This window comes from Elephantulus edwardii, unplaced genomic scaffold (assembly GCF_000299155.1).
Source record: "Elephantulus edwardii isolate Elephantulus edwardi_28Jun2011 unplaced genomic scaffold, EleEdw1.0 scaffold00193, whole genome shotgun sequence".
Taxonomy (NCBI): domain Eukaryota; kingdom Metazoa; phylum Chordata; class Mammalia; order Macroscelidea; family Macroscelididae; genus Elephantulus; species Elephantulus edwardii.
In genome coordinates, this window is record NW_006399943.1 from 5,397,251 (window position 1) to 5,414,153 (window position 16,903).

Here is a 16,903-nt window from a genome sequence, read left to right on the forward strand (position 1 = left end):
GATTCTAGCTGATGTCATTCTGGTTCTGCTGAGGGCTCTAGGTGCACAGTTTACTCTATGGACAGTGACGTCTAAGGCCACGGAAACCTACCCTCCTCCTACCCCTTCCTTGTTGTCTCTTGGCACATGTACATGATGCCTGCACAGAGTGCTTGTAGCTTTCTGATGTATTAACCCAGGAGGCTCAGAGGCCCTCATGCATGCTTAGAAGAGGACATAGTTGGCCCTGGCATGGGAGGCTAGGTTGATGATGGTAGTGTTTGCTGCTCTGCTCACCCCTGCCTGTTCTGTGAGTGACAGGCGCCGTTACAACAGTGACTGGTCTGTTCTGTGCTCTGGTCTGTGAACTGAACACATTGCAGGGATCCTGGAAAGAAGTTGGCTGGGCATAGCAGCTGACCTGGGGCTGCCAGTGGGCAGCAACAAAAACAGATTCACCCTTGGAGTGATTGCATGACCAAGCAGACACCAGGCAGGGAGCAGAAATCGGGACAGTCTCCATTAGGTTCTCTGCTCCTGATGGTGTACCACAGGACAGGCTTCCACAGAGATCGAGGGGGCTCAGGGAGCAGCTGGAGGGGCTGGGACCTTAGCCGGGCCTCATGGGGCCACCCTGTTTTGGGGTGAGCTCCCAGAAGAAGCAGGCACTTCAACTAAAACTATCACTCCCTTCACAGCCCCCAGGTCCAGCCTGGACCCTGGCCTTCTGAGAACCTCTTCCCTTGGAGCCTTCCTTAAAGGCTTGTCCCTGGGCTGGCTGTGGGGTGCCATGCTGGCAGGGGCTCAGGCCCCTCCTCTCTGGGGAGCTGGTGCCAGGGTGGCTTAGCTAAGCAGAGACTGGAGGACTTATCAGACCACAGGTTTTCCTGAGGAAGGAAGGGTGGGTGTGGGCCTCCAGGATGGGGTGCCTCCTCTGGGTGTGCCTGGTTAGACAAGGGGTACACACCAACCTCTCCCTCCTGAGTAGCTGGAGGACACACAGCCCCCCCACAGATAAGCAGACCCCAGGACTGGAGGCCTGGCCCTGGAGGTGCCCCTTGAGACCGTGAGCAAAGCCCAGCACTGTCCAGTTGGTACATGGCTCTCCCCAGCTGGTGCCCAGAGATGTGCAGTGTGGAAGGCCAGCTCCATGCCTCAGTGGACACTGACAGGTCACCAGACGTCATGTACTGCACATCTCACGTGACTGTGCTTCACTTGGTCACTGGTGCTGTTTCACAGATTGAAGGTCTGTGATAACACTGCGTCATGTCAACCATCCTCCAGGAGCACGTACAATTGCCCCATCCTGGCCACGCCCATGTAGTTAGATCATCAAGTTGGCGCCAACTCACAGCGCTCTGTCGACAGCAGAATGCAACCTGCAAGGTCCCACAGCATCCTCCCAGCCTCTGCTGTTATTGCCCATTTAACAAACTGCTCCATAGCATAAACAGGGGGCTCTGGTGGCTGCGTCCATAGAGTGCTGTGCTGCAAATTCAAACACTGCGAGCCTCTGGTGGTTCGAATCCACAGGCTGCTCCACAACAGCAAGATGGACAATTTCCTCCTCTGTAATTTACAGACTTGGAAACCCAGATAGAGCATCATGATGAGTCAGAACCAAGTAAATGGCAGTGAACTTGAGAGTCTGATAGTATAATCATAACATGTAAATGCACTAGGAAACAGGAAATATTGTATAGCTTCTTTTATTGTGATAGTTGCTTTATTGTGGTCTGGAACATGTTCTGGAGTGTTCATAGCTGCCCCCTGTTTTATAACAGCCCCAAACTCCTAGCACTCCCACTAACCCATGAATGGTAAATTAATGTCTGGACCCACAGCCCTCAGAGGGAATCCAGGGCAGCAGAGGGCACAGCAGGGAAGTGGGGTGTGAGAGGGCTGCAGCAGTGCTGACCTCCTTCTGAATGTTGCCAGCACCTGCCCATTCTGGAGACAAAGCACACGTGTGTGTGTGTGTGTGTGTGTGTGTGTGTGTGTGTGTGTGTGTGTCTGTGCTGGCACATGTGCTTTTTCAGTAAATTACCTAAACCTTTTCCACTGACCCTTGCTTGGCCTGACTTGCTTTTATGGTGATCTCCAGGGAAGGGGCCGTGTGGGTGGGATGTGCTGGCCTTAGGTTGGGGAGAGGGACCTCCAGTGTGGGTGGCATGGTAGACCCATTATTCAGCTGGTAAACTGAGGCTCAGCAAGAGAGAAGGCCAGTTCTGGCACTGAACCTGGCTCTGTTTTCCTGAAGCAAGGTCTGAAGAGAGCCAAATGTGGTGAGTTCTCAGCAGCCACACAGGTAGGAACTATATACACAGGTGGGGACTGGTAGATATGAGGCCCCAGCCAGCTAGAGTCAGCTGGCTGACCACGAAGCTACAGGGACCTGCCTGAGGCTGGGCTTGGGGTGCTGTCCCCCTTCTCCTTCCCCACAGCGGAGGCCTCTACCCCTTCCTCTTCCAGAGGCCCCAGGCTATTTTTAACTCAGCTGAGCTGCCCAAGTTGAAGGTGGATGGAGTCCTGGCAGGAGGGGTTATGAGGAGAGACAGCCAGCAACAGCCTTCCTGGCCCACACTGCCCAGGGTCAGGACTTCCTGTGGAGGAACAGATCACTCCTGACTGTAGAAGAGAGACACACACAAAGACCACATTGATGCCCTGAGACTAATGCTGGAGACACCACTTGGGCCAGCCGCAGATGCACTCTCGCAGCTCCCACAGGCACTCCACAACACGCACGTGCGCCAGACTCCTGGCTCCAATGACCCATATAGACACAGTCTTACCCCTCTAGGGGTGTGCACAGAGCCCTCACCCAGACAGACCTTAACACACAGCAGATGGAACAACAGAACAGGGGACAAGATCACCAGCTTTCCATAGGCATCATGGGGCCTGACTGTGGGCTGTTGCAATGTCTGCCTCCCCTCCTGGAGTTGACTTGGGGGTGACACCCCTGCCTTGGGAGTCCTCTGCTCTGCCATGTAGGGCAGCATGTGAGTTGCAGGAGCCTGAGCTCATCCTCTCCCCCTCCCCCACTTGCCCACACACGCACCACAGGAAGCCCCAGCAGACCAGAGGAGACCAGGAGGGAAGGCTGTGGGGCAGGTGGCTCCCAGTACTGACCTCAGAGCCCCTGGACCCTTTCCCCTTCCTTCTCCCTTCGCTCCACTTCCCCTCTCCTCCTCCTGTTTGGCCCTTGGAGGGGTATTATCTTCTGCCCTGGAGAAGCCCCAGGTGCTGGGAGAGGGGCCACCGTGCCTACCCCCAGTGGGTCACTGTGGACAGAAGGAATCTGGGCTTGGGATCCCATGGTGAGGCAGGGTGGCATGGGCCGATTTCAGGTGCCCCCTTTCCCATACCCTGCCTCCCCTCTGGGGCCAGGGCAGGTCCTGGGAGAGTGGGAGGGCATCATACTGGAGGACAGGACATCCTCTCAGCAGGACACAGGAGGCTGAGTCACTAGGGCCTAGGGCTGACCACTGCCCGATGGCCCCTGCAAATCACCAGGAAGAGCAGAGCCCTGCACTGAGTCTCTAGGCATGGCACTGTTCCCTCGGGGATCTTGGCACTTGGGCTGTAGGAGTCTCTACCTGGCTGGATCTTGGAGTTCTGGGGGTGAGGCCTCAACTGGCCTTCTCCTTGGACTAGGGCAGGAAGCCAGAGACAGCAGGTGAGATGAGGCCCTAATGTGCACTCCTGTGGTAGAGTAGGCTGAGGTGGGCTAGTGGACCTACTTGGGGGGAAAGGGTCCCAGAGATGTTGGCACACTGGGTGAAAATGGACCTGTAGGGCCAGAGATGAGTTAAGGCTAGATTCACCCCCCCCCTGTGTGAAGAAGTCCTAGATACCCACCCTCCCACGGTACCAGTGTCCTGACTTGGGCCTCAAACCCAACCAAATGCCTAGTGGTCACCCACAGAGGCTTCTTCTGAAGCTGTTCTCATTGCTGGGCTGTGGCTGAAATTTCTTGCCTAAAACCAATCTTACAAATTAATCACCCGACCACACATCTTGAGTCTGATATTGAGAGTTACACTCACCCTAAGTCCCAAACTCTCAGCCACTGAGTCAATTCCAAACCTCTTTGGCCCTAAGGGACCTGGGAGAGAGCTGCTGCATAGGGTCTCCAGGGCTATAATCTTACAGAATCAGACCTCAGCATCTGTGGAGCAGTTGGTGAGTTTAAACTGCTGACCTCTAAGTTAGCAGTGAGCACCTGACTGAAGCTTCACAGGGTTCAAACTTAGGAAAGCATAAAAGTTTGAAACTTGAAAAGTTTTGAAATGTCTTAGTGGAGCATAACCCAGCAATTCTGCTCCTGGATGCCTGCCCAGTAGAAGCTGCTGAAGAGCCAGAAGCGAGGCCCTCCTGTGAGAATGCCTGGCCTTACCACCCACCCCTCACCTGCTCCTCTTCTTTTTCTCCAAATCTTTGGGGTGTTGTTGTTATTATAGTGATCCCATGGACAACAGATCAAAACCTTTCCCAATTCTGCACCATTTTCACAACCTCTGCTGTGCTTAAGTCCATGTCTTATAAAAATTAACTTAATTGAAGTGTCATTTACATATAGGTAATATTCACCAAGGTTAGGACACAATATTATTACCATTATGGCAGACTAATCTCCAAAAGTTTCCTCAGCTCCTTAGCATTCGTCCTCTGCCCCACACCCCTGGCAAACACTTATCTGCTTTTTGTGACCATAGTTGTGTCTTCTCTAGAATTTCCACACTCAACACTCTTGGTAACAGCAGCCAGGAAATCAAGAGACAAATTGCATTGGGAAAGTCAGTTGTGAGGGACCTCTCAAGAGTACTGAAGAGCAATGACGTCAGGCTGGAGACTAAGGTGTACCCGATCCAGGCTACAGTCTTTGCAATTATGTGCTATGCATCAGAGAGCTGGACAGTGAATAGGGATGATAGAAGGAGAATTGGTGCCTTTGAGCTGTGGTGCTGGAGAAGAGTATTGAATATACCATGGACTGCTAGGAGAACAAACAGGTTTGTCCTGGAGAAGGTGAAGTCGAAATGCTCCTTGGAGTCAAGGATTCTGAGGCTTTGTCTGACATACTTTGGGCATGTCGCAAGGAGGGACTGGTCCTTGGAGAGGGACATCAGGTTTGGCAGAGTGGAGGGGCTGCACAGGAGAGGAAGACCTTCGAAGAGATGGATCGATTCTGTGACTGGAGTGATAGGAATGAGTGCATTTGAGATGGCTAGGTTGGCACAGGATAGAATGGCGTTTAGAGCTCTTGTACATAGGGTCTCTAGGAGTCGCAAGCGACTCAATAGCACATAATAACATAACAACACAAGGTCATGCAGCAGAGCTCTGGTGATCTAGTGGCAAGAAGCTGCATTGCAATCCTGGAGGCACACTGTTCAAGTACCAGTTCTTCCATGGGAGAAAGATGGGCATTCTCCTCCCATGCTATTAACTGCCTCTGAACACCTGCTGGAGGGTCAGCTATGGGCCAGTTCCGACTCATTGGTACACACACACACAATAAGGTCATGCAGCACAGGATCTTTAACTGACTGCAATACTTCTGAGATGTGTCCATGATCTGTGGATGTCAGTGGTTTTCACTGAATTAAAAGAACCTTGGTATAATCAGTTGGCTGGGAGATGGACACTTGCCATTTCCAGTTGGGACCATGATGGACACCTGAGGAAAATAGTGTGCACGTGCCTAAACTCTGGAGTGATTACCTCAGAAAGAGACTGTGGTTCCTCTACTCCCGTTTTCCAAATATTTTCATGTTTGTTTTCAGTCTGGCCATAAGCTCCCTTAGGGTGGTGACCTTACCTGTCTCATTCACTGCCACACCTGAGTCCACAATAGTTTCTCATCAAAAGAATATTCTCAAGACCTATTGATCCTGAGTGGAGAGATGGATGCATGAGTGGGAGTGTAATGAGGACTTTGGGAGTGTTGCTAGGGGGAATGTTGGAGCTGGAGGCGACCCAGGTGATGATGCTGCGTCAAGTGACTGTGATGCAGGGACCCTGAGCGGTGGCCACTGGTGGCCGCTGGTGGTGGACAAAGTTGTTTGTAGCAGAGATAACCTCCCATAGGCTGGAGCTACCATCCTCTTCCTTGGGGATGCAACATACCAATGTCTTTAATCTGCACAGAAGACTCCACTAACCCAGTGTGCCCACGTACCTCTCTGCTAGTAGTACATCCTAGACCTCTTCATCACCAAGGCTACCCTTAGGCTTTGCTATCACCAAATCCTAGCCCCAAATCTGCTGATTCCTTCTCAATTTCTGTGCTTCATGCCAGTTGGCCATGCAGTGGTCTGCCTCCTTGAGTCCTTTACCCCAGGGACAACTCTTCATTCTCCCAAACATTAGGTTTCCTCACCATCGGTTTTCTTCATGTACAGTTCATTTTCTGAGACCCATTGTTATGGGCACTCCCTCACAGATACACAACATAGTAACATGTCTGCCCTTTTGCAGGTGGGAAAACCCCAACTAACGATTTGGTTCATGGTAGCACTCAGGTCACATTCAGAGCTGGGAGAAAAGCCAGGGAAAACAGTACTCTAAAGGTCCACGCTCACCTGGACCCACCCCAGATTGTCCTCACTTGTCACTGGCCAAGGAGCCTGTACTGAGGGGAAGCTGAGCCACCTCCCAAAGCATCTGTCTTGCTGTCTCAGGAACATGGTCTCTCTTAGCCCTCTTGCACTTGAACCTTTCCCTGTCTTCTGTGGTTTCCCATCAATGTCAGCTACTAAGAGCCTTCAGCAGCCTGCACACTCAGCCCTCCCTGCAGAAGAGCAGCTGGCCTCAGAAAAGCAAATATTAGCAGGGAACTTCCTCAGCTAGTCTTCCAGTGACTCCTCTGGAGCAGTGACTTCCTTTCAGATGGCTAGTCCCCCAGTCTATGAAGTTCCACCTCCTCATCCTTATTCCTCATAAGTGCCAAGTGGCTGTTAGCCCAGGCCCTTTCCTGGCTGCTCCCCTCCAGTCTCCTCACTGGGTTAGCTCCCTTCATGGCTTTATTCAGGCTGCAGCTCCTCTCCTGGCCATCCCCACCAGCCTCTGGGTGCTGGCTCTCTGGGCACCATTCTGTAGAGTGCACACTTTGGGCAGGGGTAGAAACTGCTGAAACAGTGGTGTCCCAGCCACCAGCATATCAGCTCAGCATTTGTAAGTCTGATGAATGAAGATTCTTATCAGGGATATGCAGGTGCAATGCTACAGTGGTTAAAGCATTTGCCTGCTAAGGCCAGTGATTGGAACCCACCAGCAGATGGGATTGAGGGAAAGACATGCAGTCAGCTTTCATGAAGAGCCACAGACACAGAAACTGAACAATTGTGCTTTGTCCTATAGAGTCACTGTGAACCTGAACTCGATCTCACTGCAGTAGGATTGCAGAAGGAGGTAAATACAGTGGGCAACTGGAGGTGCTTACCACCAGCTGCAGGGAACACTGAGTGAAGGAACTCCCATTCAGGAAGACCTGTGGAGTCTGGGGACCGTGGCAGCCCAGTACAGGGACCTAGGAGCTCCTGAACCCTAGCCCTGCCCCATCGCCTGAGCCTTTTTGGGGGACTTTCCGGGAACTCGACAGGAGTCTTTTCCAGGGCAGCCTAGGCTTCTGGGCCTGTCCCACCAGCTTCAACGCTTACCCTTCTTCCCCCTCAGGGGCTTTCCGCAGCCCTAGCCAGCTATTTTTAGCTGAGAGAGGGACCAATTCCTGGGAGGAGACCTTGGAAAGGGAGGGTGTCAGGCAGCGGATGGTCTGTCAGCAGGGCACACCAGGGCTTCCAAGGGTGCTGGTGGCAGACCTGGGTTGGGGTTATAAGGAGGTGTCCCAGGGCCTGGGTGGGCTCCCCCCACTTCCTGAGTCCCGCCCAGCACTTCAAAGGCGTCTGGCTGTGGCCAGTGGGCCCACGCAGACGCACGCACCCTTGGCAGCCAGCGGCTCTTGGCAGCTTCAAAGACGTGGAGTGGGCAGCTCTGCGGTTAGCGCAGAGGGAGGGGTGGGACAGGAAGAGGCGTCAGGCCCTACTCCATGCTTCTGTACCACTACCATCCTGGGTGGGCTGGAGCAAATGCGCCCCCAGATTCTTAATCAGGACAGCTTTCTGTGGGGGGTGCTCACGAGTCTGTAGAACATATGTGGGGTCCGCGAGGCATCACCCTGGAGCTGAGCCGAGTTAGGACTCCACGGAGGCGCAGGTCCGGGAGAGACCTTGCCAGGACCTGGAGGTTACACGCCCCTGCGCCCCCTCCTCTGTTTCCCTCTCCCTCTCCTGCGGGCGGGGCAAGGGGTGACCCCTAGCAGGACCGGTACTGGCTTGGCCGCTGGCCGAGAGGTGAGCTCTGAGGTGGGGCTGCTTCGCGCAGTTCCCAGCGGACCAGCAGTGAGGGGCGGCGCCTTGAAGTGGCCGCCCCGGAGTCCGACAGGGCTGAGAACAGAGTGTGAGAGCGCCGGGTGGGGGAAGGCGCTCGCGGGTCCCCTGGGGTCAGCTCTGGGACAGTTGCCATTTTTAATCTTCGCTAGTGACTTAGAAGGAGGCGTGAGGGCTGTAACCTAGATTTACGCGGCTCAAGGTGAGGGCGCGCGGCCGGGAAACACACCGCACCCGCCGCGTGTCCTGAAGGAGATGGAACCTCGCTCTGGGCTTCTGCCCCAGGTCACTCCTGCGGCCGCTCTTCCTCTCTACCACGGCGGGCCACAGTTTTGGGGGCTGCGCCTGACCGCCAGGCCAGTCCCCTAGCTGGGGTCTCGAGGGTCCGCGCCGCCTGACACTCCCGTGGGAATTGCACGAGGAAGCCCGGCCTGGGGTCCCTCCTTGGGTCGTGATTCCAGCGCGGGGTCTAAGCCAGTAACTCCTGGCCGCCAGCGCTCGCAGGTCTTCGCCCGTGAGCAGGTCACGCACCCTTCTCCAGGAGCCCCCTTAGAGTGCCGTTTAGCCTCGCTCGGGATTAAGGGAATGACCACAAGGAAAGATGGAGAGAGTGCTGCACAGGAGAGGCCACAGGCCCTCGCCTTCCCTGGGCGCGGCCGCGCTCCTGGTGGTCAGACGTTCACGGCACAGGCGGCCCCCCAGCCACACCTTCCACACCACCCTGAGGAAGGTTTCCAAGACTTCATGATTTGGGAAGAACAGGGAAGGGGGCGCCTCCCATGGCCCACTGGCCGAGCAGAATTACCTCTGGCATATAGGAAGGAAACGTGGGGTTCAAGAATCAGCAGGCTGGAGGGGGTTAGTGTTGGGGGTGGCCCTTTCCCCTCCCTTATTCCGGTTTTCAGAGGCTTGAACTGACCAGGCGAAACTGCTTGGTCCCTGAAGTAGCGAGACTAGAGGAGGGACCTTCATCTCCTCCATGGCCGAAATCCAGGCCGTCATTTCTATCCTGCTACTAACGGTGGCGGCTACTAGAAAAAAACCGAACTGGATCACCAATAGGGCGGAATGGTTCCTGGGCCGAGTCTAACTTATTAACCGCTGTCTATACGGACATCAGTGTGGTCACTGGTCACGGATCCTGCAGAGCCCAGGGACGCGGCCATTCCACGCCTTTTGGAATCTCTGCCGGGCCACTTCTTCACGCACTTTCACTCAGTCCCCCACTCGTAGGGATGCAGTGGTTGAGGGAAAAGAAAAGGTCTGTGCTCTTGCAGCCCAGGGCCTACGAGCCTGCCCACGGGGGAGGGACAGGGACATCTCCCTCCCACGAGGGAGCTGCAGTCTGTGGGCTGGGGTGGTTCCCACCACCCACACCGGAACATTGCTCTCAGTTTTGCAGACTTAGGGACAAGTCTGTGTGCGTGCAGGAATGAAGGGGCAACTCTGTAAGGAGCATCTTACAGTTTGGTTAATAATGATCAGTTTATTTCATATCAAACCCAGTGTTGGGTGTGGTAGAGACAAAAGACAAGGCCCCTACTCTGGGTCCCCTAAGCCAGGGGATTGATGGCCTGAGCATGAGGTGGCCAGTGGCCATGAGCAGATGGGGCGTAAAGACCTGCATGATCAACCCCAGGGACACTGGGCTCACACTGGGTCATGAGAAACCATCCAGAAGGTGCCCTGCCCTGCTGGAGGGGAAACGATCAGCAGTGAGCAAAGGCCTTGGGGGAGGGTGTCTGAGCTCTTAGCCTGAGAAAGGCCCCCTGCTGCATACTCAGGGTCTAAGAGGAAACTGGCCTGGAAACATTTCGCTGATTGTCACACAGCAAGAGTCAGGGAGTTACTTCTCTTAAGAGGGAGGTGGTGGTGGTTGGGCCTTGAGGACAGTGGCCCTGGTCCTCCAGTCCCCTCCTTTCCACACAGAGTGGGGTGAAGGTAATGGTGTGTCCAGTGTGGACAATTTATGGTTTCCTCCCTCCAGAGATGGGTTTGGGAGTTACTGCTGCAGGGGTGGGGTGGGGGAGTGCTGTTGGGAGTGTTCCTCACCATCGCCAGGAAGCAGGGTCTGTGTGGTGCAGAACACGTCCCTTGGGGGGGGGCAGGAAAGAGGAGATGTGAATGTGAACCCCCACTGCCCCCAGTCCTTGAAGGCTCTGGGTAAAGCCTGAGGTCCAGATGTTCAGCAGCTGTCTTGGCCATATCCGCCCTTCTTGACCCCATATCCGCCAGGAAGCTCCTTCTGCCTGTCCTCAGCTCTGACCCCTACCTTCCACGCACCCTACTTCCTGAGCAGAGGCGGTGGTGCGGACTCAGCGCCCCTCCCGCCAGGCAGCTTCAGCTTTCCTGGGCCGGCACCACTCCCGGAGTCCAGCGACCCTGAGACCCGCCCTGCCTCAGACTGGTTCTCTCTCCCTTCCTTCCTCTCCAGGGTCAGCTCCCGGCTTCCACGGCATAAATCACAGCTACTGTAGGCAGACAGAGCTGCAGGAGGGAAAGCCTGGGCTGGGTGGAGACTGGGAGCAAAGGTCATGCCTCATGGCCAAGAGGTGGTCTGGATGCTCAGAAGTCTGTCTGGGCTGGCACTTGGGGGTTGATATGTAGGAACACAGCACCACCAATCCTGTTGCTCACTTCCCTGAACAGATGAGGAGGTGGACATAGGAGGTCCAGTGTGCAGCCCTTCTAGTGAGGGTGGGGGAAGAGGTGCCTCTCTGTTCACAGCAGAGCATGGATTCTGGGGTGCTTGGGCTCCCCAGAGTCAGGTACAGGGGCTGGTGAGCCAGGGGCCAGACCAATGAGGCCAGGAGTCCCAGGGGAACAGCACTTCAGCTCCCTGACCTCAGCCCTAGGGAATCTGGTCTCCACCCTGCCCCCAGGCTTTCCTGCTTGTCCTTGGGAGCCAGGCTTTGTAGGGCAAAGGGTCTAAGAATAGAATCCTTTCCCAGTAGCAGATTAGGGGGCTCACCCACAGCAGGAACTGCTCTTAGGGCTCTGAGAGTACCCAGGCCACCCAGAACTGTGCCTGCTGTGTCACAGGGTCCTCTGTTGCTGTACCCTCATGGACAAGCAGGGCATTGGCCCCAATCAGGGGTATCCTGGTGGTAACTCATGTGGTCTCACCCATAAATGGGTCTGCACTCCTTGCATCTAGAGGGTAACATCAGAGCTCTCCACCCTCTACCTCACTTTCTCCTCTCCTGTCAGTGACCAGGGAGCATTCCAGGAGGATACTGACCACTGACTCCCACAGGGCCCCACTCATCCCATCCCTGGACCCCAAATGCCCACTTATAAGCTCTCCAGGTGTGCTGGCCTGCTGCCAGCTCCAGAGCCCACTGGAGAGGTGGTTGGTTACAGCACAGAAGAGGTAGAAACTTTGACCAGGTGTGCTGCGGGGATGGCTGGTAGACCACTGGATCCTGAGACACTCGTTTGGCTCAGGACCAGCCCAATAAGGAGAGCAGCTCAATCTGGTTTAAAAATCCAGATAATCCAGAAAATTTGGACCTCAGCTGGGGGCAGCAAATGGAGGTAGGGAAGAGGGAGGGAAACAATTGGAGGGAATGACTGGAGGGAGGTGGGTGATTGGAGGGAGGTTTGCCACATTTAGCAAAAGCAAAGCAACTGACCAAATAATTAAAAAAAAAACCAAAAAAACCCACCAAGCCAATCAGAACCCAGTGAAGCTAAAATTTCAGTTAAGAATACTTTCTTAATTTGAAAATGCACCAAGATATTTGGGATATACTTTTACTCCAAAAATATTGGTTGTAAGGGAGCTCTGATAGCCTAGTGGCATGAAGCTGCACTGCCATCCTGAAGGTGAGCAGTTCGAATCCACCAGATGGTCCTCTGGAGAAGGGGGGGGCAATCTTCTCCTGTGCCAGTCGGATCTAACACACACACAAAAAGTTTGAGGGAGCTCTGGTGGTCTAGTGGCAGGACGCTGCACTGCAATCCCAGAGGTACGTGGTTCAAATCCACCAGATGCTCTGCTGGAGAAGGAGGGGGCAATCTCCTCCTGTACCAGTCAGATCTGATTTGACGGTACATGTAAAAATAATACAATTAAAAAAAAAGTTTGCTGTAAAGAGGGGAAGACCCTCAAGCAGGTGGACTGACAGAGTGACTACAGCAATGGACTCTCTTGTATCAGGAAATATGAGGACGGCACAGGCTAGGACAGGGTTCAGAACTGTTGTTCATAGGGTCACTATGGGTTGTACTTGGCACCTAACAACAACAACAACAACAAAGATACTATGAAAGAATCTTGATTGGGAGAGGAAGAGAATGTGGAACTGAATGAAAAATTCTCATGGATTTCAGACTTTCTGGAGCCACTGAGGCTGAGTGCACGCCAGAGCTGCTGTCCTGAGATAATTTTGTACCTCAAACCAAAATATCCCAGAAGTCTTCCTTAAACCAGACTAGAAGCTTATTTCATAGAGAATGTCTGCCTTGAACCTTGCAATTTTTAGGAGTAAAGTTGACAATAGCAGTTAAACAGATCAAAGCAGAGCTGAGGAGCAGAAGGACAGCTCAGAAAAGGAGGTGAGAGTGATTGCACACCTGAGGAATGTGCAATTATCACTGAATTGTACAATCAGAAGGCTATGTTTTTGTTGTGTATACTTTCAACAACAAAAAAAAATGCTAACAAGGTATCTGTTGTCCGTTTGAAATCCAAATGTAATTGTGTGTCCTGTATTTTGTCTGATGACCCTGGGGCAGTAAACTCCAACAATTCATTCACTTTGCCACTTGACCCCTGTCTCCTGGTCTCTAAGACAGCAGCTCCTCAGTTCTGATTCCCAGTCTTGGCAGAGTTCATTGGTGCTCACGATGCCACACACCATCCTAGCTAGGAGGCTGGGTGTCAACAAGTGGGCTTAAAGTGTCTCGTGGGGTTTACCAGTTTGCCTGAATTTAATGTCTTCATATGTCAGACTGGGGCAGCCGTAAAGGGGACTCACTGAGTCCGACCCTCCCAGGGAACTACCCATTCATCTTTGAGTTTGTTGTCTGCTGTGTAGGAGAAATGCAGAGCCACCACAGTGCCCCAGAAAAGAGGAAGGTACAGCTTGCAGACTGGTTTATGTGGGAGGGAGCCTTGGAGGAGGGCCTGAAAAAGAGGAACCCTGGCTAGGAAGGACCCACCTGGAGAAGGTCACTGTTGCTCTGGGGGCAAAGAAAAGCGGATCCAAGCAAGGTGGGGATTTCCATCTGGTGGTCACCTCCTTTGCTGGGAAAGAATAGGCAGAGGGTGAGCCAAAAGCCTGGGCCCCACCAGGATTCTACCTCTGGTAGTTCTTAGCCAAGGAGTGCTGCACAGGCCAAGGCCCCGGTGCTCTCAGGGGTAATGCTGCAGGGTTTGAGTCCCTGGGGCTACTCCCCAGCACTGGGAGTAGGGTGAGACTGAAAGAGGGTCAGCATAATCCCAGATTCCAACACCTTTACAAACTGTGGGCAATCTGAACCCTGGAGCAGCTTCTTCCTGCCCTACCTGTGCTTCTTACCAGTGTAGGGAGCTTAGGAGGCTGGGCAGGACCCTATGAAGTTCTCTGCCTGCAGGGGGAGGGGTTCCAGCTGTCCTGCATTTCAAGTCATCTCCAACTTAAAGAAGAGCAAGGTAGGTGGATGGAGTTGGGGAGGGTGGCAAGTGGGAGGTAGGTGGGTGGAGTTGAGGAGGGTGGGGCTACTGTAGGGTTTGGGGGACAGGGCAGTGACTCATAAAGCTGGCCTGCCCGCATGGGTCCTACCCCTCGTTGGCCCTGGAAAGCACAGGTCACAAAGGCCATGAGGCCGAGCCCCCGGACCGGCATGCCGCAGGGAGCCTTGCGAGGTGCTGGTCCCACAGGCGCCCGCTGGGCCGGGCCTGAGCCACCTGCGGCGACCCTGGCCCTGCCACTGGGCGTGGGGACTGGCGTGCAGCACCACGTAGCCTCGGCGTCCATGTGTGTCATCTGCTTCGTAAAAGCGCTAGTGCACGTGTTCAAGATCTACCTGACCGCCAGCTACACCTACAACTTCCGCGACTGGCCGGTGGACTTCCGCTGGGATGATGTGCGCGCAGCGGGAGGGGGCGGTAGCGGACACCGAGCACTGACATGCGCGGCGGCTGCGGCGGGCGTGTGGTTGCTGCAGGACTCGGCGCTGGGCGAGGACATACCCGGGCGCCCGCCGCGTGTCGCACGCAGCCAGGCGCAGTGCCTTCTGCAGCAGATCCGCGAGCTGCCAGGCCAGCTCGCCAGCTACGCGCTAGCCCACTCGCTCGGCCGCTGGCTGGTCTACCCCGGCTCCATGTCCCTGATGACGCGTGCGCTCCTTCCGCTGTTGCAGCAAGGCCAGGCGCGCCTCGTGGAACGCTACCAAGGCCGGCGCGCAAAGTTGGTGGCCTGTGATGGCAACGAGATCGACACCATGTTCATGGACCGCCGTCAAAACCCTGGCAGCGATGAGCGCGGACTGCACCTCGTTATCTGCTGCGAAGGCAACGCCGGCTTCTACGAGATGGGCTGTTTGTCGGCGCCTCTCGAGGCTGGCTACTCTGTCCTGGGTTGGAACCACCCGGGTTTTGGAGGCAGCACGGGCTTGCCGTTTCCGCAGCACGACGCTAACGCCATGGATGTGGTCGTCAAATACGCTCTGCACCGCCTGCACTTCCCGCCCGCACATGTGGTGGTTTACGGCTGGTCCATCGGGGGCTTCACGGCCACCTGGGCCACCATGATGTACCCCGAGCTGGGCGCTCTGGTGCTCGATGCTACTTTCGACGACTTGGTGCCACTGGCGCTGAAGGTCATGCCCCACAGCTGGAAGGGGCTAGTGGTGCGCACCGTGCGCGAGCACTTCAACCTCAACGTGGCGGAGCAGCTGTGCCGCTACCCCGGTCCGGTGCTGCTCCTTCGGCGCACGCAGGACGATGTGGTCAACACCTCGAGTTCCCTGCGCCCTCTGCCGCCCGGAGACGTGGAGGGCAACCGCGGCAACGAGCTGCTGCTGCGGCTGCTGCAGTACCGCTATCCGGCGGTGATGGTGCGCGAGGGCCGCGCGGTCGTGACCCGCTGGCTGCGCTCTAGCAGCCTGGATCAAGAAGCCGCCTTCTACGCGCGCTACCGCGTGGACGATGACTGGTGTCTGACTGTGCTGCGCTCCTACCGCGCGCGCTGTGAGGAGCAGCTGGAGGATGAGAAGGCCCGGAGCCCGCATGGGCTTGCCTTCCCCTGGATGGTGGGCCAAGGTTTGGGTACGCGGCGCCGCCGGCAGCTCGCACTGTTCCTGGCTCGCAGGCACCTCAAGAACGTGGAGACGACTCACTGCAGTCCGCTGGAGCCGCAGGACTTTGAGCTACCGTGGACGCTGTAGTTCACTTTCCCTTGCAGCTTCCGTGTTTGTGTACTCGCTCCCCTTTTATAAAGCTGCCCTGCCTAGAAATCTAGGCAGTATTTCCCTCAGGCGTGAGGTATCTGGAGTGGGACGAGTCTTCTACATTTTATCCTCCCATTTGCTGCCTCCCATCCTCACACAAACACTTTTGGATGTCCCAGTTTGCGCCCCGCACCTAAAGGTCCTGCAAAACTTAATCTGACCTAGTTTGTGGCAATGCTGTGCTTTGATAACTGCAAAAAGACAGTGGGAACTTGCCTTGGTCACAGGGATTTAAATTCTGGGGACATGCTACCGCCATGTTAATGTGTGCAGGCTTTCCCCTGAACCTCAGGTAGGTCTCTGCAGGCCCTGCTTGGAATGTTAGGACCCTCTTTCCACCCCACACACACTCCTGGCATCTGTGAGAGGAGTTTGAGGCTGTACCTCAGACCTGGAGTTAACAGGTGCACACAGTGACATGGCCACACAAGTCTGCAGATGCACCTGCAGTGACCAGTGCACACATGAGACAAGGCTTCTGCTTGACACCATCTGGCTTTAGTCAACTGTCTGCCCTAGACTTCTGGAGCAGTCACTGTCCATGTTGTCCTAGCTCTTGGATCAATTTCTTGCTGAGCAAGAATTTCTGGGGTCAGAGAATCTGAAGTGACCAGTGAAGTAGGCATAGAACTGGCAGCACTAGAGCATGGGCGAGGAGGAAGCTCTGGTGGCCTAGATACAGTGCTGACTCAAAAACCATGCCTCTCTGGCAGCTCAAATCCACCTGTGGCTCCTTGGGAGAAAGGCAATCTTCTGTGTGGTTTACAGCCTCAGAAACCCAATGAGAGTTCATCTATTAATCAGTTCACACTCAATGGCAATGAAAGAGCAAGGAGCAATGAGAGCAGAGAGACCTAGAGGCCAAGCAGACATGGCTAGAGCCATGGTAGAGCCTAAAGGTAGGCCCTAGTTCTTAGAACAAGATCTTAAATTGTCTGCGTACCACTTAAGAAACCTCTTAGGTGCAGGTGGGAAGTAAGGGGAGATGATGGCTCATTTTAGCTAAGTGAGTTGTCATGAGCTTCTCTCCTTGCAGTCTGTGCTGGAAGCCCCTGGACCAGCTTTGTGACTTTGCACAAATTACATGAACT

The 16,903-nt window shown here is 54.8% G+C and overlaps 1 protein-coding gene across 1 annotated transcript; it reads left to right on the forward strand.

Moving 5' to 3' along the window:
- Positions 1-14,336: 14,336 nt before the first annotated feature.
- On the forward strand, positions 14,337-15,749 carry ABHD16B (abhydrolase domain containing 16B). Its single transcript, XM_006896954.1, has one exon. It carries the CDS (start codon positions 14,337-14,339, stop codon positions 15,747-15,749), a length of 1,413 nt encoding a protein of 470 aa, XP_006897016.1.
- The last annotated feature ends 1,154 nt before the right edge of the window (positions 15,750-16,903 follow it).

Bases quoted from the DNA above. Each gene is read 5' to 3' on its own strand.
- ABHD16B (XM_006896954.1), top strand. From the start codon at position 14,337: ATGTGTGTCATCTGCTTCGTAAAAGCGCTAGTGCACGTGTTCAAGATC.